Here is a 23,026-nt window from a genome sequence, read left to right on the forward strand (position 1 = left end):
CTAAAGGTGCAAATTAAATTAGACCCAAAGCCGCGTGCTGTTCAGACAGGCGACAAGGAGAAAAAAGATCGGAAACTCGGCGTAGGGCACAACATCTTGGCGCCCTGTGCAGAACATTTACCGGCCACCTTTGCCTTAGGGCACACGTTGGACGAAAACCGAAATATGTTTCCAATAAAATAAGAGTGAAACAAAAACCACACACACACACACTACAAAAGGAAACATAATCCCAACCGTAGGCAACAATCAATGGACGGCAGGGTTCTTCTGGCTGGTATTGTACATCCGCCCTCCGTGTGTCCTCCGTCCGACAGTGAATGAATAAAAAAAAACGCGCTGCTTCGGTAACGAAATAAAAAGTGTCGCTCCGATGAATAAAACAGTTCGACGCAGCCGCTTGGTCGGGGTTGCTCCCTCGCTTCCGTCGCTGGTTGGAATATCCGAAAAAAAAGAAGCTTTGAACCCGACGGATATGGTTTCCGGTGCTGGGGATTCGAATTCGAAGTTCAGCAACGACACGGGTAGGCGGTGCCCGAGAAACAAACCCCGCAGGAATCGACCGATTCCTGTGCCCGGGTTCCACTGGCTTTAGCGAAATAAGGTCCACTTTTGTGCGTTGCCCGCTATATGGCGGCTGGCGGAATGTGAATGCTTTCAGCTGTTTTATGAACTCCAGTGTGTCCCTCTTTAGTTCTATTTCGCCTAGGACTCTCGCCCTCTCTCTTTCTGTGTGTTTTTTTTATCCCAACTGTTGTCTTGCTACAACAACCATCTCACGCACCTTTCGTCGGCTGCGGAAAACCGTTTCCTTATATGTGCGTTTCCGGTGCGCGATTTTCTGCGTTCTAGGCCAATCCCATCCTAGCCAGGCGCCACAAAGGAAGTATGGCACGTTCTCTAGGCAGGAAAGGATGGGAGAACCGTCGGCGATTTGAATAATAATAGCGTAACCGATTCGGGGACGATACGAAACTGTATCACCGGTGTGCAGATCTGGTAAAGGGTGCAAGATCCTTTTTTTTGGGCGCGGATGCGTTCAGGGAGGAAGCTGAACCCGGAAATGTCCTCGCCATATAGTGATCTGAGAAGGAGAGGATCGCCTTATGATTCTTTTGATATTTTAACTACAATTGACTCGATTGTGTTGGTTGTAGCATGGAAGGATTTGTGCGTTGTTTCACTTTAAAAAATGTGGTTTTATTTGTTATTTAAACGTAGTATTCAATTTTAATGGATATTGAAGCGGATGTGGAGCGGACAGCAATGTTTAGATAGCAAAGATCTTGAAGCGCTAAATTACGCCTGTGTTTAATGCTTCTTGATGACATTGCATTCGACTTTAGTTCCCGGAGGATATTGTCAATCCCCTCAGTTTGTTTTTATAGCATAATCTTAGTATTTCTTCATCTAATAGAAATTTATGTTTGACAATTATGATAAGAATTATGGCATCCAGAAGCTGTTTTGAATAGTCGTGTGTATCGAAAGCATTCTTATCGGTCGTCCCTTTTCGGGGACTATTTTCTGAGATCTGACTTACACGTGAGCCCGTCTGTGCTTACCAATGTCAAGAAATGTCAAGTCCAGAATCAGTTGCAATTGGCCACTAAAAAAAAACGACCACGATGCAATAAACGCAGTGGAACCATTTATGTAAAAGTAGGGCAGACCGTGTGTAGTCAAGGATTTCTGCGAAAAATTGCTGCCCGATCGACCCGGTATTTATGCAACCGGGCGACGTACACCAAAACGGCTCTCGACAGAGCCAAGCGGCGATGCTTTTGTTTCCCGAGAGAATGATTTCCGTAGATGGTGTGGCAGGTTCTGCGTGAGCATATCTCACCCCAGGAGAGTTTCCACCGTAAGGGAAGGGTTGCTAATATTCGGTGCTTCGTTTTAAGGTGTGTAGATATACTTTTGAGCCTTCAATGGCTTAATTCTATTGCTTAACAATCTTATCAAATCTCTTACTTGTACGTGGAAAAGGTTAAACTATAGAGTAAACGAAACTGCAAAAGCACAACACCGATGCAAAGAAATTGCACAACTCAACCACGTGATGGAATGGAAGCTTTTGCCTCCAACAAAAGCACCTCCACCGAAAAAAACCCGACTCCAAAAACGTCCGAGGCTTGTTGACGGAGATCAATACGTGAGGAATTCCTCTTGCGGTGGCAAGACGGGGTACGGGAGAAGAAAAAAAAAGCGACAATCTGAGCACCCATGAACGAACAAAACCTCGGTACAAAACGGCGAACGTAAAAGGACGTTCGCAGCAGGACGGAATAATTTATTCGCCAAGCATTTTCACCAAACCTTCCAGTGATTGTGGCCTTTGCGTGAGGACTTCCTTAGACGTTGTGCGTCGTGCGTTTTTTGTTTGTTGCTGTTGGGTAGCTCTTACCTCAGTGTCATGATTTTGGCAGCAGTCGTCATTCACCGCCACCCGAAACACAATTGCAAACAGTACGCAATCTGTTCGGTGTGTGCAGTTTTGTCTGGAAGATGGATGGGATGTTAATTCCTCGTCGATAGCACACCTCGACGGGCGCGCTCGGTTGGAACTAACATTGTTGTAAGGTGTGTGTGCGTGTGTTTTTTTTTTATTTCGCTTGTTTTATTTATCTTGGTTTTTGTTTCAAATTTTTCACCTATTCTCATTCATATGTGAACACGAATTTCTCCCGTCGAAGAGGCTCTGTATGAGGCTCGTGTGCATGTGCAGATTTAAATATTAATCTCAAACTGAATCGTTTTTGCTGTTTAGCAATATTAAAGCTGCATCTTGCATGTGCAGTTAAGTATGTATGTTTGGCGCATTATCTCAGCGGAAAAGTCTGGCGGTGGACACCGCCAACGTGGAAGGTGGCAAGCAAGCAAGAGCTCTTTGCCGTACGAAACAAGCCAACGTGTGCTCCATTTATGTACGAGCGTAGCAAGTCGCAAGACGACAACAGTAGCGCACCACTAGTTACTGCTGAAGGTGCTTCTGTGCTTACGGGGCTGATCGGCCACGGGCATCTCTTGGAGCTGGGTGTTTCGCATGGTACGAAGCTCACACGCAATGCCGGACCGTTCCTCGCAAACGTCTCGCTTCAGCATCGGTGCGTCGGTTTGGGTGCCGGGCAGAAAGTATGTTGGCACACATAAATTAACATTTTTGATTAAATACGCCAAACGCATTTAATGTATACTGATACAAGTACGAGTACACACCTTTCGTAGTTTTTTTTTTATATCTTCCTTTCTCAAAGGGAGTCAAATTGGTTGGTGTTGATGTTGAACTGAAGCGAGATTGATTTTTGGTGGAATGACGCAAGATGATGAAGGTGAATTTTTCTTTATGTGAAGATAATTATTATTTTGTGTTTGTGGACATTTGTGCTGATAAATGTCAAGTTTTATTGCATAGTGACATCAATTCAAATTCGTTCCTCCAAGATTCCTATATTAAATGCATCACCTCTTCCATACAATGTCCCACAATCAGCGCAGAATAGTTACAAACCCAACTGCAACAATGTTGCAGTTGGAAGTTTTCGGCACCTGCTTCACGGCAGGAACTCTCAGCGCGAAAACTTTTGCCATCAGGGAGCAAAACTTTTCTTTTTCCATTTACCTAAATCAATTTTTCCTCCCAGTCCCCCCATAGCAGGCGCCATGAGTGTACCGTGAGATACAAAACAGGCCGAGAGAATGCAAATGAAGTTTTGCACTTTCTTTGACACGCATAATACGCCATTCACCCGCCAGGCACTTCAAACGGGCCATGGGACAGGGACAAAAATGCCTTCCCAGCTCGAGGACGCTGTTTGATCGATAGTTTAGGATGCATGTAGCGTAAAACTGGCACCAAACATTGTTTGGTTCCGTTGGCGCGAGCTATGGTTGTTGCCCAGTGCGAGAGAAATGTATCTTTCTGGCGGTCGCGCCAGCCCGCGGTAGGCCGGACGTGGTGTTAATGAAATCATTATCGGTTCGGTTTTTGTGCCATCAGGGTGGCAGATCGAGCATTGGCTGGCTGTGGATGACACAGCGAGCCAGCGCGAAAGGGTGAGAGTCGCCCGGGTACGGTCCTTCGTTATCCTTATCCAACTGCCGCTTTCGCCGCACGTATCGTCCGGCGACACCCGCTGTGATAGTGTATTTTCAATTTTCATCATCTGCAATCGATCTTCTGTTTTCTCTTCTCTCTCCATACTACCGGTTTTTCCCCGTATCCGCCACCACCACCCCACTCACCGACGACCGCGCTGCACGTGAACGCGTCCGCGCCGAACGCCGACGGTGACGCGCATTTCCTGCTAGATAAATTAGAAGACACCGGTCTGCGGGTAAACGGCAAGGGCAAGAAGATGCGAAAACCGCGCACCATCTACAGCTCACTGCAGCTACAGCAGCTCAACCGAAGATTTCAGCGAACACAGTACCTAGCGCTACCGGAGCGGGCCGAGCTCGCCGCTAGCCTCGGGCTGACGCAGACACAGGTAAGTGCGCCTCATTTTCTGATATCACACATCTAACCGTACGCCAGCGGTAGCGGACGTCTGGTGGCTTAGTTTCACCCGGTACGGTTTGCGCCAGACGTCCAATGGGTTTGTTTTTCTTAGGCATCGATCGATCGTTTCGGAAATTAGATTTTAATTCGCTTAGGTCTCGGGCACTTTTTTCTTCTCGGTTGCCTCCAAATCCCATTTCAAATAATGAAAGGGGTTTTTTGTGGGTGCTTGTGGCCAAATTTCTTTATTAGATTTGTTAGCCGAATTACCGTACCGGAAATAAACGCACACACACACACATACAGCGTTGTGTCGGTTGGACCACCCTCGAAACATCGATATCGACATAATAATGGCTAATTTGCGACAAGCGGCAAGCGGCAGTGTCAAAACTTTTGCCTTCACGCTTCGCTTCGACGTTTGGAAGGGGCGCCTCGGAACGTGAGGCCGTAGGGTCTGGTATCTGACGGGGTGATTATATTATTTGGCAACCCTCCGAATTCTCCACGCTCCGGGGGAAGATGGTTCGGTGGCTTTCCAATACACTTCCGCGTACACACAGAATCACGAAAGGAGAAGGAAAAAAGCCAATCCCAACCCAAACGCGTACCAGACAAAAGTGAACTGCTTTTCCATCACCACAAACCAGCAAACAGGAGGACAGGAACGATACCCAACTGTAGCATATTTTTATTTGCCGTAGACTTGGAGTGTTCGGGTCCCGGGTTGGAGAGTTTTTGGCCCCGATTAGCACCGATTGTGCCGTAACCTTCTCGGATTTCCCACCGGGTAGCCCCTTTCGGTATGACCTCACGGCATTGATTGACAACATCGTGAACGTCCAGCAATGGAAAAGCGAACCCCGGGAGGTTCGTTTCCGGGGTGAAAACATTTGCCACCCATCCGACTTCCCGGTGGTGTTGGTGGTGGTGGACTGCTCTCGTGCACAGTGGTTCAAACACAAACAAAGGAACATTCCGTACAGAGCCTACCAGCGGCGGATTGTGGGGATGGGATTGATTGGCTTTTAGCCTTCGTTTGTGTGAAGTTGTGAGAGGCCACAGTGCACAGCGCCAGTAAGGTATGGCAATCGATTTTGAAAAACCAATCGACCCAATCGTTGGTCGTTTCACTTCAAATGACAGACAGCATGAAGACTTTGACTCGGAGTGGGAAGACGTCCTGATGGTGTACTGATGGGAGGGTGTAAAGTTCTGCCATCCTACTCCTAGAAGGTGTGTTGAACAACGTTAGACACAAACAAACGCTGTTTGAACCTGAGGGAACAGCTTGACGTTCGTTCCGTGAATAATACAACATGAAACCGATTTTCTATTCTACAGAATAGGACCAAGAAGCAAGAAAAAAGATGTACACAAAACCGGAAAACTTTGTTATCAAGGTACTTTGGTTCCTTGCTGGGAGGAGTTTGGAGGTGATTTTTTTTTTTTTTTAAAGAATTGTTGTGGTTGTTTGAAGCAGCTCCAAAAATCACTGTCACAGGTGGAGTTTGTTTTTTCTCTCTCTTTTTCTCAACCTGCACTACTATGAAACACGAACAAGTTTGTTTGTTAATAAAAAATCCCCAAAAAAAGGGTTTGAGATGCAACAACTACCCACTGTCCCTGAACAGGGACTTCCTCACTACAAAAAACTCTATTATTCGGATCGTGTTGGGGTTTTGTTTGTGGCTTGTTCTACCCTTTGTGGCCGAAGCTTTTGACAACCGACCCGCCGAAAGAATAGCTTCGCTCCGGCTTGTTTGTGTTGCTGTTGCCTGCTGCACGTCGTGCACGTCGGTGGATCCGGTGGTAAGAGCAAATTGAATTAACGCAACCTGCCCGCCCACTATCAATAAATTCGAATTGAAAACAAAAGAAGACGTGTCCGCCCGCTGACGCTAACTGGCCCACCCTTCCACTCGCTCGCTGACATCTTGTTCGCCGCACTGTCAGGACAAACCGATGCTCGTCTCGACGGGCTCACCAGGCACGCTGAAACGTGTTGTGGTGCCAATGAAGTTTCGATACGGCAGACGAGACAGAGTGAGAAAGAACTTCATGGCTCCATGGTTGAGGGCTTTGCGGGTAACTGCAAACGAAAATGGGCACATCATCCTTCATCCTCATCAGCAGAAGCAGCAGTAGTGGTAACATCGGCCAGAAGTAGTCGCAGCGAAAAAAAAGGGCCAAATAAAACAAAACACCAAGCACTGAAGGTGGCTTTCGAAATTTGAATAATCATCATCACAAGGAATCATTGTGTTGGGGTGAGACGAAATTACAATGGCAAATGTGCTTTGACTCACGGCCGTTTAAAATGCGTTGGTGCAAGTGTTGACACGTCTCTATCGATGGTGCTGCATCTTCAGAGGGCAGGCAGAGTTTATGTACAGTTTCTGTTGTATTAATAATGTCTATAACTAACAGGCGCACAATGTGAACAATATGATATGAGTGTCTCGCTACAGGTTCCCTCCTCGAGTTATGCTCTTTCACTTCTTACCTAGCTTTTGTGTACAAACGCTCCTTTATTATCCTTCCGTTGTCCGGTTACTAGAATAAAACATAGAGGATCCAGCAAACTGCTCCTCTTTTATTGATGGTAGAACTTGCGCGGATACCGTTTTGGGAACTAACCGACATTGCTCCTGCCAAACGTTCATCCAGTAGCGTCCCCCTATTAACCTGCCCCTGTGAATGACAAATGTGCCGTATCGTGTCAGTGCCGTTGGTGGATAATTTATGATATACTACGCCACCGTACGGCAGCGTCGTCAATTGTCCGTCTGGCCGGGCATCGGCTCAGTAGCGCTGGAAGGTGGGTGTTCTAATTTCTCCATCCTTTTCCACGCACAAGCGCTTGTTCAGCGTGACAGTGTTTTGTGAAGCGGTCCCGCATTTCCTTCGGTGGAGGCCGCCGTAGCGCCTACGCACCTACGATCGGTTTCGGATTCCGAACTGGCGAAGCAAAACTAAAAGGGGTTAAATTAATTTAAATTAATGGTCGATACGAAAACCCGAGCGTACGGAGGAAGGAGAGATGGAACTCCCATTTGGATCGAATCGGAACCGTTGTTGGCATCCCACACGCCCAGCGACTGGAGGAGTCGGTGCTGTGTATTCAATAAAAAGCGAGAATGCAAACGAGATGGTACGCGTTTGATAGTGTACAAGTTGCGCTTGTTGACAATATTATTTATCGCTCCATTGTATTGGTGGATCGCCATTTTGTCGTACTGAGACGTTGGGTGGCTTTAGGAAAAGTGACATATTAGGATGTCTGGGCTGTAGGTTTTGTTTATTGGGAGCTCGTAGAGTTTTGGATATAAAGTGAGAAATATGTTTGAAACCATTCAACATGTAAAAGGTCTTAAATCTTAGTAGCGTTCGTGAGTCTTACTATGTTGACTTCTGTCTTTATCACCAGAAGTTTAAACGGAGTTCATTTGTGTGAGTTCATTTGCTCGGTTGACAGACAGCTAGACACGTCGGATTATGTCGGTAAATTATAGCATGTATTATAAAACAAAATTATAGCATGGAGTAGTAATCAGAATGAATTATTAGCAAGAATTAAACTCCAGCTAAGTAAACATCTCCTTTCACTTGACTAGAGCTCTAAACAAGCTACCAACAATTAGAAATCGATATAATTATGGGTAGCTCCATGCAAAGCTTCATCTCGTCCACTAGCAAATGAAACTTATTTCATCTCAAGTCCACCAACCAAAAGTGCGGCCAAACCTTAACCTCGACGTAACAAGATATCGCGAAAAATATATATACAAACACCCACCCAGAAAGAGGTGCTGAAATGTGGGTGCCACTACCTGAACAAATAAAAAGCAGCAACGGCAGCAAAAAGAAATAAGTAGCGTTCCTACAATTACGATCATCATTACAATTACCGCCCGTTCAAACACACCACGCTTTTCAACGGGGCGGATCGATCTTGTGGAGCAATTGTTTGTGATCTCGGCGGTAGACACTGGTAGAAGAAAGCCACACATGAATGAACCGGTCCCGTACCTTGTTGGGGGTTTTAAAACCTATTGATTAGGTGCTACGAGCTACGAGCCACGAGAGTCGGGCGGTGAGGCGTTGAGTGGAGTGGTGTTCGACATTAGAAGTTATCATTTGCCTTTCGTCTACCGAATAATGGATCGAGGCCCGATCGATCGAAGATTAATGGGCCCTGGGTTTTTCTTCCCCGTTTTCTTTCTGCAGCGGGTGTGAAAGGTGACAAATTAGCACTTATGTCATGTGTTGAGGTGCTGCGAGGGTGAGAACCCAACTAATCCCACCTACTGGGGACGCGAAAAACCGCAACACTTGCTTCACTTCCACCGTGTGGCGGAGTCAACGGGGCAACAAATGACAACACCTCGTCGGGTGCCACCACCAAACCATTGTCAATTGAGTAAATTATTCACGGCCGGCCAGTTGTTCGGGCAGCAAATTATAATTCAATTTGCAACCGGAAAATTGTCCCCGAACGTCCGGGTCATCCCCATCCCGGTGGCTCATCCGTAGCCAATAAGGATCGTCAACGCTACAACAGGTTGCAATTGAGAATGGAAGGATAATTGCACTCCAAAGAGCACTGAGGGCTGGTGGTGGGGCTCATTGTTGTTTCTCCCAAAAAAACGGTGGACTAATTCGGTAAACGGGTATGGCACATAGTGGTACTGAGCGAGCGAAGGTGCGTCACGTCGTATTACAACGCGTAAAATGGTCTTCGCACACTCGCCACCTGTCCGAATGATGTGGTACAACTTCAGTTTTTTCTTCTTTCTTCTCCCGACTGCTGCTTTATTGCTTGTAATTGGTGGCTGCTGATTATCGTTTCAATTAGCAGCAACAACTACTACTAACCTTTATGGCCCCTGTAACTCCTGTCTCTCCCGTCGGGGTGTGCAGGTGTGGTTTAGCGTAAGGCGACAAGTTCACCGTGCAAGACACTTTCTGGTGACACTTTACAACGCTCTTTCGGAATGTTGCATGATTAATTGGGTGCGTCGATAAATGCGTACAAGTGCGCGTAGCAGGACGGGATAATGGAGCTGTCAATTTATTGCGTTGGGGAGATGAATGTTTTGTTTGAATGTCAGTTGACAACTAAGCAGCGTTGGGAAGATTTGAGTTATGTCTCGGAGAAATTATGGTAGTTAGAGCATTACAAGACTTCGAAAATGATCAGTAAGTTTTAGTCTCAAATGTGTGATTGGTAAATTTCAAGTCTTCCAATAATGTCACAGGTTTTATTTGCTGCAACATCAATTCATTGCTAGAATCACCCAGACAGTCATTCAAACATTCCAAACATTTAAAATGTCACTTGAAACCCCGTACCCTAGAACTGATGCATTAGAAAAACCTTCTACACGCAATTTTCTAGGAACTTACTCATACCTTTAGACTCACCTTTTCTAACACAAACAGTAGCGATCTTTACTGGAGCAGCTTAACTCGCGCCAATCGGCTTAGTCATTCCTTCTTGCTAAGCAAACAACTATTGACTGGGTACTGTGCAAAATCCGCGATACGTCAAACTAGTTGATTCGTTGACTTTTTTGCTGTCCCTGGTACAAAAACTCATCCCCAGCAAGGCTCGTGAGTCAACCCCATCTGTAGCGTTCCTCGCACGGAAACCAGCCAGCAGCCACTGACAGCTCCACTCACTGGCAACACAATGTGGCAGTCCCGGATAAGCCCTGGAGGGCCGGGAGTATACACATACTCTTGACGCGCAACACGGTTCGCGTCGTTCAAAAACTGTTGAAAAATCAATTTATCATCGAATATAATTGCTTCAATTATTGTGCTGTTTTTTTTTTTTTTCATTGCTATGTCTCTTCTCTTTTCGCTCCTGCGGTACTCCACGGCCAGTTGTCGTCGTTTTGTTAGTGTTCGTTTTTATACGAACTCTGGCTCGAATAGTTACCAATAGACATACATTCCGCCACGGAACGCTCAAGTGACGAGACATCGCCAAAAAGTTGACGCGCGATGCACGATCGCAGTACGCAGTATGTCGGCAAACATGGTTCCATGGTTTATGGGCACTCTCTTGACATCGAAACATCAAGGCTTTAGCTGCTGCTGATGCTGCTGCTCCTGCTGGCAGTAGTCAATCAATTCAGCTTGTTGATGGCTTATCGATTGTAATTTATCCTGTCTCGGGAGTCTTGTCCAAGCGTTGCGTTGGTAGGGGAATGAGCTGAGGAGCGTGTCAGTGATTACAATCGGTCGGACGCATCCCAGACATCGCTCGCTCTGCTGGTATGAAGAAGATAGCAAGAGATTGCGTTATGTACACAAGCCACCCCTTTCCGTAAGTCTCGCGCCCGATTCGATTCGGAAGACATCATCAGGTTACTCGAAGGCCCTTCCAAAAAGGTTGTAACTTAATCGTGAGCATATGTTTTCCGTAATCCTTTTACAATGGGAAACCTGTTGCGCTGAGTCATCCCAATAAGTTTGGCCCTCGCACGGACCAGGGTTCACGTTTTCGGGCGAATATAACACGCGCTTTAAAGTCTAGCTGATTGGGGGTGAAATTGGAACAATTTTTCATCTAATTAGGATCGGAGTTTTACTAAAGAGCATGATGAGTCGGACCAGGACCTGGCGGTCCTTGCATGGTACGCGAGGTATTTGAAATATGGTGTCAACTTCGTTGGGTCGCTTGGAACACGATGCCATCGACGGGTGCGGCTAATGATGTTACTGTGCCGAAACAGTGCCAGGATATGCACCCTAATTGGTTTAGGGTGAAATCTGTAATTAGACGCATCGACATTGGGTGGGATTTGGAGCGAGATAAAGAGGGTGGCAGAGCTAGTAGTGCGCCATTAGACATTTGAGTCCTCGTGCTGGTGGTTCGATGTTAATCAGACGCGTCACACAAAGGCAGGTACCTCCGGATTGAGGGAGTCGTTCACTAGTTCGAATGACACAGCGCCTTTCTGACGTTTGAATTTGCTAAACAGAAGTATTGCTGACGATTCTGCTTTCCATCATCGTTTCGATGCATCGTGTTGTCAGTGAGCTTCTTTCTAAGCGGCAACAGTTCCCATGCTGAATCATTGCAAAAGTTCACACGGATTCGCGTCGGACACAAGCTTTGAAGAATGTCTGGATGTAACGCACAACCATAGCACCTAGCTGGAACCTACAGCGGTGCAAACAAAATAAGGGGAGAACTTATAATCCTTATTATTTTTACGACTTCCGTTTAATGATCAGCATCCAAAGGAGCATCCGATAACTCAGTTACAGGCTCCCCAACATATGTTGTGCGCTTTTGAACTGTACCGTAAACCGAACCCGGCGCGGATGATTTGATTTACGAAAAAAAAAAGACCTACCTTCTGGCTCGTGTGACCTCCTGCTGGGTCTAATAACGTATGCAACACACCGTCGGCACCGTCTTTCGGCGATGTGTTAGCTAATGGATCAACAACGCACAGCAGGGAATCGGTTAGCGATCTGGAGCGAGAGGGAGAGAGTGAAAAAAGATGGCAAACGAACCACTCGGTGTATGTTATGTGTTTTAAAACGTTTGGAACCCTTTTTTGTTGTTGTTGTTGCTCCACGGTGACGGGATGGTCAAACGGAACGTTAGCCGTAGTCGCCGACAGCAAAGATAATCGAAACAAATTAGTCCGACTTTATGAGGGAACCCACCTGCCGCCGGATCCTTTTCGTTTTTGACGTTCGCGCGGATATACCTGAGCGGAACTAAGCTCATTAAAATCCTTTCCTGGCGCCGTTGTGAGGGAAACTCTTCGATGATGGCACACTTTAGTGGCGATCGAGGGTTCGGATTGGGGTTCATAGACAACAAAAGCAAAAGGGTTCTAGAGTTTTGGAGCATTTCGATACGGGAATGGATTCGGAACGCCATCAAAGAAGTCCTTGTGGTACATTTGTTTGTTGGGGTTCTCGCATGAAATTTGTAAAGTTCTACAAGCTCATCTTGATAACTTTATTCAGTGCTACTTTTCGGTGAACAGTCAACCTTATCGATCGATCACCAGTGTTTCCGCTTGAATGCAAATCGGCGGAAAAAGTAGGGGATTGCATCCAATAAATTATCCACCCTCGTTCAGCTGCACGGGTCCGATAAATCGATAAAAGTCAATTGTATTCAATTACTGTGACCCTTCGATGATACGACCCGTTTTAGCAGCTAATTCATCCGCTGTCTCGATGGGTCGCACCGGGAGAGATATGAAAGGCCAAAAAGGGTTACTCCTCGAATCGATCGTCAGTGCACAAGATCAAGTAAAGTGCGTTCCACATACTTGCGCACGGACGCGCAAGCGAACGCCCTGCGAACGAGCCAGCGCACTGCCGTTGTTCGGCCGCCGTTCGGGTCAACAATTGAGCTGTAATAAATTTAATTAGCCCGTAGCCTGTTATGATTTACTGGCTTCTGGAGGCAGGGTTCCAGTGGTTCTGGTGCCCTCTCCGGGTTGCATCGTACCGGAAGTGTCGTTTTAGAGCAAAGCAGCCGGGTGCATGATGGTCAGGGCAAAACGGCTAGCGCGAAAGATGGTACGTAAACTAGCACACAATAATTGACAGATGTGATGGGCTGTGCGATGTGCGCGTCATCTTGTGGTGCAAAAGAGTTGGAAGGAAGCTTGTTGGCGTGCGTCTGAACGCTTCCAAGCGCAATCTATAAATAAAATAGCCCGGTCAATCCGGATTTACTGGGCGTTCGATGGGGCTGTCTAATTAACTCATTTATATACACATATTTACATTAGCATATTAATCACCCACTGACTTCGCCATCTTGCCCTTAAGTGGTATGATATTGAACCAATTTTTAAAACATTCTTCTCTGCTTGTTGCTCTTTTCTTCTCCGACCACAGGTTAGTAACGCACTCGGACTGGATGGCTAACTAGCTGGAAGTTAAAGTACCCGGTTGCGGTTACTAGGACGAAATCAATTTAGCTTCAAATTATACACGCATCGTTGATCGAGTGTGATCCAGTGTAAGTGGTGCTAGGCAGGAACAGACATCTGCACGAAGATCTTTAGGCAACTCGAAACATATTCCAACACACAAGCAACCTATCGCAAAATGGATATTTGAAAAGGTTATTTGTAATCCTTAAAAACATGGCCGAAGAGCTAGAAGAAGATGAGAAAAAACAGAAGCACTTCAACTCATCGCTATTACATCATTGAACCTTGAATAATGATCCACTCTTTGTCTCTTGCTTTTGTTTCCAAAGGTGGTAGATGATGCAAATCGGAAGATCTGGGGCCACTAGAGACGTGGCCGTTAGCTTAGAAACAAAAAAGTAGGGACTCCTGAACAAAAAAAAAAAAATCATTAGACACACAGCCCCAACCCAATCGAAGCTGTCAATCGGTGACTGTTGGGAGCTGAAAGTCTTCCCGTTCAGAGGAACACCCCGTTGTGAGCAGTGGGATGCGTTCGGTTCGAATCTCAAGCAAATCTACAAGATCTTCCGTTTTTGGTGTGGAAAACATCAAGTTTTGGACCGTTACACTCGCGTCGCTATCCATTGACGCGCTGCCGCGATCTTGATCGCAGTGTCCAGCGTCCAGGGGAACCCAAGTCCAACGACTGTGCCGGTTTCCTTTAATATACGTTAATTAAATTTCCTTTTTCTCACTTCGCGAGCGGACAAGATGTTTGGCTTGCCGCTTTTCATCGGCCGACGGTGTGTCCCATTCATCTTATTGAACGTTCTGAAACACATAAACTCTGGGGAAACAAAATAGACACTGAAGGAGCTTACGAAGCAAGACAAGCCAGACAGAACGCTTTCGAGAGCGGATCATCCATCCGAATAGTTCGGGTGCTGTTCCCAAGACATTCTGCGTCTGTGTGTGTGTTGCTCATGGAAGGTTTGATTTGGATGTCAATCATAATCATGTAGTGGGCTTAATTTCATTATCTTCTCCAACAACGGAACTTCTGCGTGCAGTGTGTGGTGCACTGGTCTCGACTGGGAATCCTGGGATTTGTTTTGAAGCTTACGACGGGTCGATCGATGCGTCATGGCGATCGAGCTGGTGTTGGGTTGATGAAACCATCAACATTTCGTGTTCGGTGCGGTGCCAGTTGTGCCACCATTGTCTGGATGCTGGTTACGATGAGTTGGCAGAAAAAAAAATGGTTGACGTTGGAGGGGATTGTGTTCTTGGTAAACTCCTGACGTTGCTGAAGATTTTGAAGCATCCTGCAGACGACAAGTGGACGTGGAACACTTGGGAATGGGTTTCTATTGTGTGCCGGATTTGACTCCTGATCGGAAGAGCTATCTGTTTGATCGGCAGACATGGTTTTGGTTCATACATTCGCCCTTGGACAGATTCCTCATGCTAGCCAAAATCGAGTTGCTGTAGCATTGGATGAAGTAGCTTGCGTTTAGATACACAGAGACATAGACTTAAAGAATTCGTTTTAACTTGTTGTACTAGAACTTTAACCTTCATACTATAGGTTTCGTCTCCGATAATACAAAAACCTCATACGTAACGTTTCCACAGTGTTCCAAAAAAAACACAAACTCAACTCGCCGGCTATCCACAACAAGAAACTCGGGGAGAGAGAAAAAAAATAGCACACAGCAAAACAAACGGTTAATAAGACGGCCTCCCATCTGTGCGCATGGCGCTGGGGCGCTTCATTTCAATCATCAGCATCAGCTCCAAAGGTAAACAAATAATGCACATGAAATATCTGCTCATTTTCGGACGCCGCACGCGTTGCAAACGTCCTCGGCAGCCTGGCCAGTCGACGAAGGCGCAACAGCGGGACGAAAAAAAACCCACAGCGCATATTGGAGTAATGGGCACGGTGTTTTGCAGCCGCACATACATTGGCCATTTGCCAGCTGTCAGGGTGAAGTGTGATGAATCGCGGATGGGGTAAAGGAGCTGCTACAAATGAAGGCCATCGGTGTGGGCAAAAGCAGAAGATTCGCTTGTGGGATTCCGCGTACGCGTACGTCCCATCTTACGAAATTCATCTGTCAATGATTTATGGAATTTTATGTAGCCGAACCTTACAAAACACACCTTCGAAGACGTGAAGGTGACCAACGCCGTCTGAGGAGGAAGCTGATGGAAGCTTAAAGCACTGTGCATGTTTGTGAGTGTGTGTAAACATCGAGTTGAAAAAGGTTGCACATTGTTAAGCGAGTTTTTGTTGCTATTGTAAGGAAACAAATGAGCTGCTTAGAATGATTCTGAAAGATCACCCATAAGGTATCAGCCACGTCCGTAGCGCTCGTAGACAATTGCCGACTATTAACCGGTAGCGGTGGCGAATGCGTTTGCATAACAAGCTTATTGATTTCATTTAAAAGTATAACAAATGACATTTAGCAAGCGACCATGCCTCTATATCGTCCACATATCTGATCTTTGCGGCTGATCAAGTGATCAATAATTTATGGAATTCCAGCAGTGTCAATCGATGACATTTCTATTACAGACGTCACTAGATTGTGACGCAGAAACACACTACACAAAATGTGGATCTTCCATCCAATAAATTGTCCAGCTTTACTGCCCAGCTCATCTTAAGTCTCGATCATGTGCCACTTCAAGGCCATGAGCATGTTTCGCAGAATTTCTCTCCCAAACCATAATATTCTGGTTTCGCTTTCTCGTCCAGTTTTTGGCGGTACTTTTGCACCGAAACATTAAGAAGATCCAAGGGCCCCCAGCTTCTTTTCCCGGTACCAACACAGACATGCGCAGACATATGGCGGTATCTTGTGTTTTCGGTGCCAGGGCGGAGGACTTTTCTCCTCGGGGCGGTACAAGGGGCGCACAAGCGTACGCAATTCGAAGTATTGAAGAAAACAACGGTCGGGTTTTGTTAAAAACTTGGGGCGGTTTTATTCGTCTGCAGTGCCGTCGTGTTTGGGCCGTGTATTATTGCTACAACGTATCGGTGAGGTTCTTTTTCGGGGGAATCGGTCGACGCCCGCTTGGCACAACTCCGTGGACAAGCCTAACTGGAGGGGGAGAGATCTTGTGCGAGTGTGTTGCGTGTTTGAAGCTTCGTTTCGATAGGGGTTTTGCGTTCGTTAAGTCTTAATTTGATCGAAGTGTACGATCATTGATGTGATGCTGTTAGCTTACGATACGGTTAGGATCTCTGATCCCTCCAAGAATATAATTATTTTATTTGACAAATTTTAGTTCTTCGATAAAGCTTTATAACACTTCTTCTGCTGCTGTCAGGTTTTGACTACATCACACAGTACCTTCAAGGCAAAGTACCTGTGTGCCAAAGACCACAGTACGTAACACGATTGTAAAACAATAAAGACCTGCGCTGAACTTCACGCTCAACAGCAGCGTCCATGAACGCTACCTCGGTGGTGCGCCTTCCGCCGGATCGTATCCGATGCGAGCGCCCTACGGCTGTCGTCGACATCGTCGTCATCGTCGACATGGGCTGCACAATGTTAAAGTCACAGTATCATGGCATCAGTACGGTGTGCCGTTTCATTGCAACTATTATGACGCTTGCCTTTCAAAGTGGTAGGGCCCGGAGGTTGGCCTCTTACCCTCTTGCCCGTTCTCTGTCGCTGGTGTTAGTTCCTCCGTCCAGAGCGCTTACTCGAAACAACGCCACCGATCCGTACCAAGTTTCGATCGCAAGTTCTCGCTAGCGATTTTTTGGTAGTGTGTCTGGCAAGTTCCAGACGTGCTGCTCATCTTCAACATCCGTTCTCCTTCCCTGTTCCATCACCACCCCGAGGATATGCAAGGAGATTGTCTGTGGCTGTGTGTGTGTGTAAATGGAGTATTTGATTATACACTTTAAAAATTATTAATAATAATCATTTTCACTTCTTTAAGCTGCTCACACACACACACACACTTGCGCCAGGTAAAAAAAAGGGGATGAAAACGAGAGGGTGTTGTCCGCGGTGGACGTGCGTTTTCGATAATAATAGTAATAAATGTATTGATTTTTCTTTAATAATATTATCACCTCCTCAGCGCAAATGATGTATTGCGAATTAATACAAACAGATGCGAGGATGCAAGTCGCAACAGTAGTGTGCCAGCAGTTTAACCACCACTTGGTGATCGGTGTGATCATCTATCTCTTCATGTGCATGTTTGTGCGTGTGTGTATGTGTGTTGGGGTGTGCTGATCGCGATTACATCACGTGCTTTGTCCGTTCCCACACTAAGGGGAAACGCGCTAAAGGGGATGATGGGTGGGTGGGTGGTGGTTAGGAAACGAGTGCAAAAGGGATTTATTTATCCCGATCCCGACAAGAATGCGTACCGAGAGCGTGGTAATGGAATGAATCCTGTACGAGTTGGGGAGGTTCTGGGCTGCATTCTCCGTGGTTTTTGTTTTTCGTTTGGTTCGTAAGCGATATCGTTTGCGCTTCAAATGAAACGCGAAGACGCGCGTTACCACCCTTTGATGAAAAACAATTAAAACCGTATCTTCTCATTTTTGCAAGTTGCGGCCCCGGTACGGCCCCGGCGAATCGGAGAGTTTTGCCGCTTTTTTCCTTCTTCTTCTTCTTCTTGATGCATCGAGGTTTTTTTTTCGGGGCTGGAGTGCCGGTCTGCCGGAACGATCTCGCGAAGATCTTATTGTTGATTTGGGGAACACATTTTCGAACTTCGCTTTCGAACATCAGCAAGAGAAAAGTGCGCAAGGCGCAGTCTTTGGTCGTTGGTGCAGTACGCAACTCTGTCTTTTTTTTGGGGAATCAAGCAAGAAAAGCTAAAAAACACAGAAGGAGACATCGGGATCACATCAGAACAATAATCCCTAGGACCTTACTCGGAGTGTGTTGTGTTGTTATGGCTAATGAGAATAAGGTTGTGTGTGTGCGCGCGCGTGATAGAGATGAGCAGAAGGAACGTAAAAAAATGAAAAGTTTACCAGAAATCGATCACCGGCAAAGGCCGGCAAAGGACTTGCCAACAAATAAAACACAAAAAAAAAACCCTCCAACAAACTCAACGCACGAGACCCAAGGAATGGTTTATGGCCGTGCAAATCGATTCGAGCAAAATGCTGTAAATCATCCCACTGACCAACTCGCAGAAAGGAGGGCCGCATTTGTTTTTGGGACGTGCGTATGTATGTATTTAATACCTTCGAGGACCCTCTTTTATCGTAAAACAGTTGCTAATGAGAGTTTTAATGTTTTTTTCTTTCGAGAAGTAGAGTAGGGGTCTCAGGTGAGGAGAGGCCTTGAATCGAGAAAAGACAGAAATGGGATATTGAGGTTTTATTTGTTTTTATTTTCTTCTTTTTTCCAATCCCAAGCAAGAAAAGCGTTGCCATCCGCGCTAGGTGGAACGGACGAAAGGTTTTTGCAATATGGATGGGAATTGGGAACAGGATCCTCTCGTCAGCTTGTTGTAATCGTTGATAGATTTTGGTGAATTTTCATTTCAACTTTCCTTCCTACTTTTTTTGGTTACTGGGAGGGATGTGAACTTCACGAATGGGTGTGACGAGCCACAAAGCCCACACTTCCACGGCTCTTCAAGATTTTGTGAAGATGTTTGATGAAGCCTGAGCCTCAAGAAGAAGTGTCCGTTTATGTCAGACGGCGAGGGCACACTTGATGCCTGCTGCCGTTAAGTATGTCTGAGTGGCGATTGCTTGAAGTAGGAATTAGTCTAGTAGACACACATCATACTTGCAACAGTTTCTAACCTTATCCAGTGATGTCTCTATCCCTAGCCAGGTCGCAACTGCTTCTCAATCAACATTGTAATCCATAAACGATCTGGCAAACAATCTCCATTAAAGAGTGCGATGAGAAACGATCGCCTTATTGAACTGCCCTTGGGAATGCTTTAATTAGATCCCGATCACACTAACAAGGTAAGCCGCGGGGGTTTTTTTGTCGGCAAATATTGAACCATCCCTGTGTGGGTTTGCAATTTGCGCGGCAGCACGTCTTCACGCAACGTGATACAATCTGTCCAGTGGGGCTTTTGTCTGTTGCAGCCTGTGTGTGTCTTCAAGGCAAGCCGCCACCCGAGCCACAGATACGCAGAGACGCACCTAATTGACGTTTGACATTCCGGGGTACGCCCTTCCGTTCCCCTATGCGTACGCCGGCCGGGTATGTTCAGGTGAAATTAACGTCCATATTGGGGAAGTTCAAATCCTGACACGTCTTTCCTTTGGCGCTTTGAGGAAGTGAACTTTGGAAGTTACGGTGTGTGATGTATTTTTCTAGAAAGTGTTTGTACGAACCCTAGAACGGTCAGCAGAACGTCTCCTGGTTTTTTTTGCTTATAATCCAATTTAATTAATTCACTCTTTCCTAGCCAGGCTCCCGGCGTATGGCGTCCGCCTTACGTGGGAAGTCTTTCACGTCTGGCGCCGGGTTTTCGCTGAGGCGCACGATTGCCGACGTCAGATTTGATAGATCCCACCACCTCTGTGTGTGTGTGGGTACGCATGCAGAGTTCTTGGTGTGAGTCGTTTCGTCTGGAAAGTTTCTGGTTTTTATGAAATTCTAATTTATTCATACACACATTTGTACGTCTGCAAGTCGGCAAGTTTGGAGTGGCCCAAAAACATCGCTGACTTCACGTACACCCGTAGGGCTTCATTCATACACTGGGGGATACATCGAATTCACAATCAGTGCAGGATGCCGCCTTCGAGTTTTTTTTTTGGGTGTGTTTTTATGAGCGGGTCTGAGGGTTTTTTTTACCGGAGCCGAAGATCGACGCTAGGGACTCCCGAAAAAGGGGGCCGTATGCCTGGCCAGCTCTTCCGAAACCGTTGACGCCCACCGGTTTTTTTTCCCGCGCACCACTTTTTCGTTTGCCTTTTGGGGATTCTTCTGCCCGGTCCTGGCTGGCTGGTGCGATCGGTTATCTAAAGGCCGGGCTACATTGATCGTACTCGCAAGCGTAATTTTTATATTCACTAGCGCATCTGGCGGCGACCAGCGCAAGCTAGATGTGGGTATAATTTAAGTGCCAAAATTATTCATGCTTGGTGTCTCATCAATTTTCGACCAGGCTGTCTGTATGCCGTAACACGTGCTATTTTTATATTAAATGTATACAAATAGGCCGGTAAATTTTGCTTACAATTTTATAAAAAAAAAAGTTCTACCAAGCAATATGACAAAGCCGTTCCTCATGAATAAAAAAACTCGCTCTATACTAAAAACCGCTACAATACCAAAACGAACAACCAGTTTCACACACTCTGCAATGTAGTTTAAATGATGAAATAGATGGACAAACCCTACAACAAATTATTTAAGCACTTGTGAAACCTACAAACACTACATTTTTCAATAAAATGTTCAGCTCAATTGCGGCCCCGAGCCGAGCCGGCGATTCACAGACAACAGTTCACACACACACACACACAATTTTCGTTAAAAACAGTTGTACTTACTATTTTTTCATTGCGTCCACTGCTTCCTGCTTGTTCCATGGCTAGAAATACAATATGTATGTTAAATTACCACATATTTTCAAAAAAACATACACGACAAAATATCGAACATACTCACCGAGCTGTTTGTTTACTGGTTTGTGATCAAAATTATAGGCTCCTCGACCCAAAACGCTTTTTGACAGATAAATTATACCAGCCTCTAGCTTCGACCCGCCGCCGCTAGATGGCGTATGCGTTCACAAAAATTACACTCAGGAGTACGATCAATGTAGCCCGGCCTTAAAGCTTGTTGAGCTTGTTTGGTTTGAACCAAGGCTTTACTGTTCCAGACATGCAGTTCTTAGTTATTCTGGAATATTTTATTATCTTTCCTAACTTTTTTGTTTAATCAGATTGGACCAATTTTTGGCGATATGTGCTGCTTCTTCTTGGCTCGTAACGACTCGTAGGTCACGCCGGACATTGAATAATTTACAAGACTTATTGCTGCCATGTAGTTGGATAGTCAGTCCTTACTATAAGAAGAGGTTTTCCCTCCCTGAGGCGCGATTTTCTATGATAAGTGATTTGTTTGATTATCAACCTCAAATTTTAAAATAGAAATAAATAACAAAACAAAACCCCAGCGATTAACAGACAACCATTGATTGTCATTCTTGTCCAATTCATTTCCGTTTTTTATTTGTATCTGTTTGAATGTTCTTAAAGCATATTTACGCTTTTATGATCAAGCATATAGGCATTGAATTGCTTCAAAGCCACAAAAAGCCTCAAATCACCAAACCATAAAAAACTATGAAAACAATATTCTAACAAGCTAACCGGAAAAGGCTCTCGAAAAGGAAAAGTCGGACCGTTTTTCGAATGAGGTTCAACCACATTCAGCCTATACAGGCAAGGTGTCTCTTCTACACCCGCTCTGTGTGGCCCTGTAGGCCCCGTCCTCCGTACTGACCCAGAACGACGAGGCTAACGATTGTCATATTTTCGACTTTGGTTGCCTCCCTGCCAGACGACAGCGTCGCAACGCAACACAGCACACAATCGAGTTGGTTCGGTGCCCAATCTGCATGTACCTGCGTGTGTGTGTGTGCCGGGCCGAGTGTGGAAAAACAATGATGAAAATATGAACGGAAAGCTCATCATCACAAAAACGGTCCACATCAAAAGAAAAGCCCAAAAATCACAAATGTCATTTTAATGTTCACCTGTACGCCGAATGTCACATTCAACGGTGGGTTACGGGTGGAAGGCTGAGAGAGGGAAACGATACAGGAGCCACCTGACAACAGGAAGCTACCTCTATTTGGAAACATTCGAGCCCAAGTGTGAAACGGCCCGAAAACAGTTGTAGGACGCAACAGAAGAAAAATGGGCTCCAACAATTATCGTGTGACGTAGTCCGTGATTTTTGAATTGTGCACCACACAAAAGCTACTAGAAGCGACAGGGAAAAAAAACTGTCAAACATAAACAGTGATCATATTTATTCGCTCGCTAGTTTTGAATAATGGTGGTTGGTGGTGATGCACCTCGCAAAGCAGAAAAATCTAAACCTTTTTTTTTCCTCCGGGAAAAGTCAAGTTTTTCTTTGCTGCCACAATTGTTGTGCCTATTTTGACCAAGAACAAATTCACATTGTTGTCAACATTTGGCTGCTTTTTTTAAATTTCTGTTGAGCTGTATGCGCGCGCGCGTTACAACTAAACAATGCTCGTTTGTTATTTTCCACCAACGGATAGCTGAGGCCCACTGTGAGGTGTGAGTTCTACCGTCAACCCCTCGTGCCGTCAACCTATAAACACACATACACACGGTTCGATAGGTTCGTCTGGTGTTCTGCTATTGTTTCGTTTCTTGTACCTCCTTATGAACTTTAACGCATTAACTTGCATTTTTTGGTTGTCCTCGGCTAAGTGGAAGTCCTGGGTACGAAAGGGAGAAGTAGTGGGTGAAGAGGTCTTTTTTGATGTCGCCCTATCATTTCCTTCCTCCGACACACTCTCCCCCACAAAGAAAAAAAAAAAAACAGCGAAAAGCGGTGGGAAAATTAGTCAAAAAGAATGGTTGCAGCAACACAGCCGGTCACAG

The 23,026-nt window shown here is 45.7% G+C and overlaps 2 protein-coding genes across 5 annotated transcripts in view; one reads left to right on the forward strand and one right to left on the reverse strand.

The window, feature by feature from the left end:
• Positions 1-23,026, reverse strand: part of LOC126562508 (G protein alpha o subunit) — a 287,823-nt gene that overhangs the window by 171,167 nt on the left and 93,630 nt on the right. The window lies entirely within an intron of this gene.
• The window catches only part of LOC126562685 (homeotic protein distal-less), a 47,008-nt gene that overhangs the window by 6,350 nt on the left and 17,632 nt on the right, over positions 1-23,026 (forward strand). For 2 of the 3 annotated variants that reach the window (XM_050219250.1, XM_050219248.1), the window contains exon 3: positions 4,312-4,490. In XM_050219250.1, coding sequence (XP_050075207.1) covers positions 4,312-4,490 — 179 coding nt within the window. The remainder of the gene's footprint in view (positions 1-4,311; positions 4,491-23,026) is intronic. The other variant, XM_050219249.1, reaches the window with a different exon arrangement.

Source organism: Anopheles maculipalpis, chromosome 3RL, assembly GCF_943734695.1.
Source record: "Anopheles maculipalpis chromosome 3RL, idAnoMacuDA_375_x, whole genome shotgun sequence".
Lineage (NCBI taxonomy): Eukaryota > Metazoa > Arthropoda > Insecta > Diptera > Culicidae > Anopheles > Anopheles maculipalpis.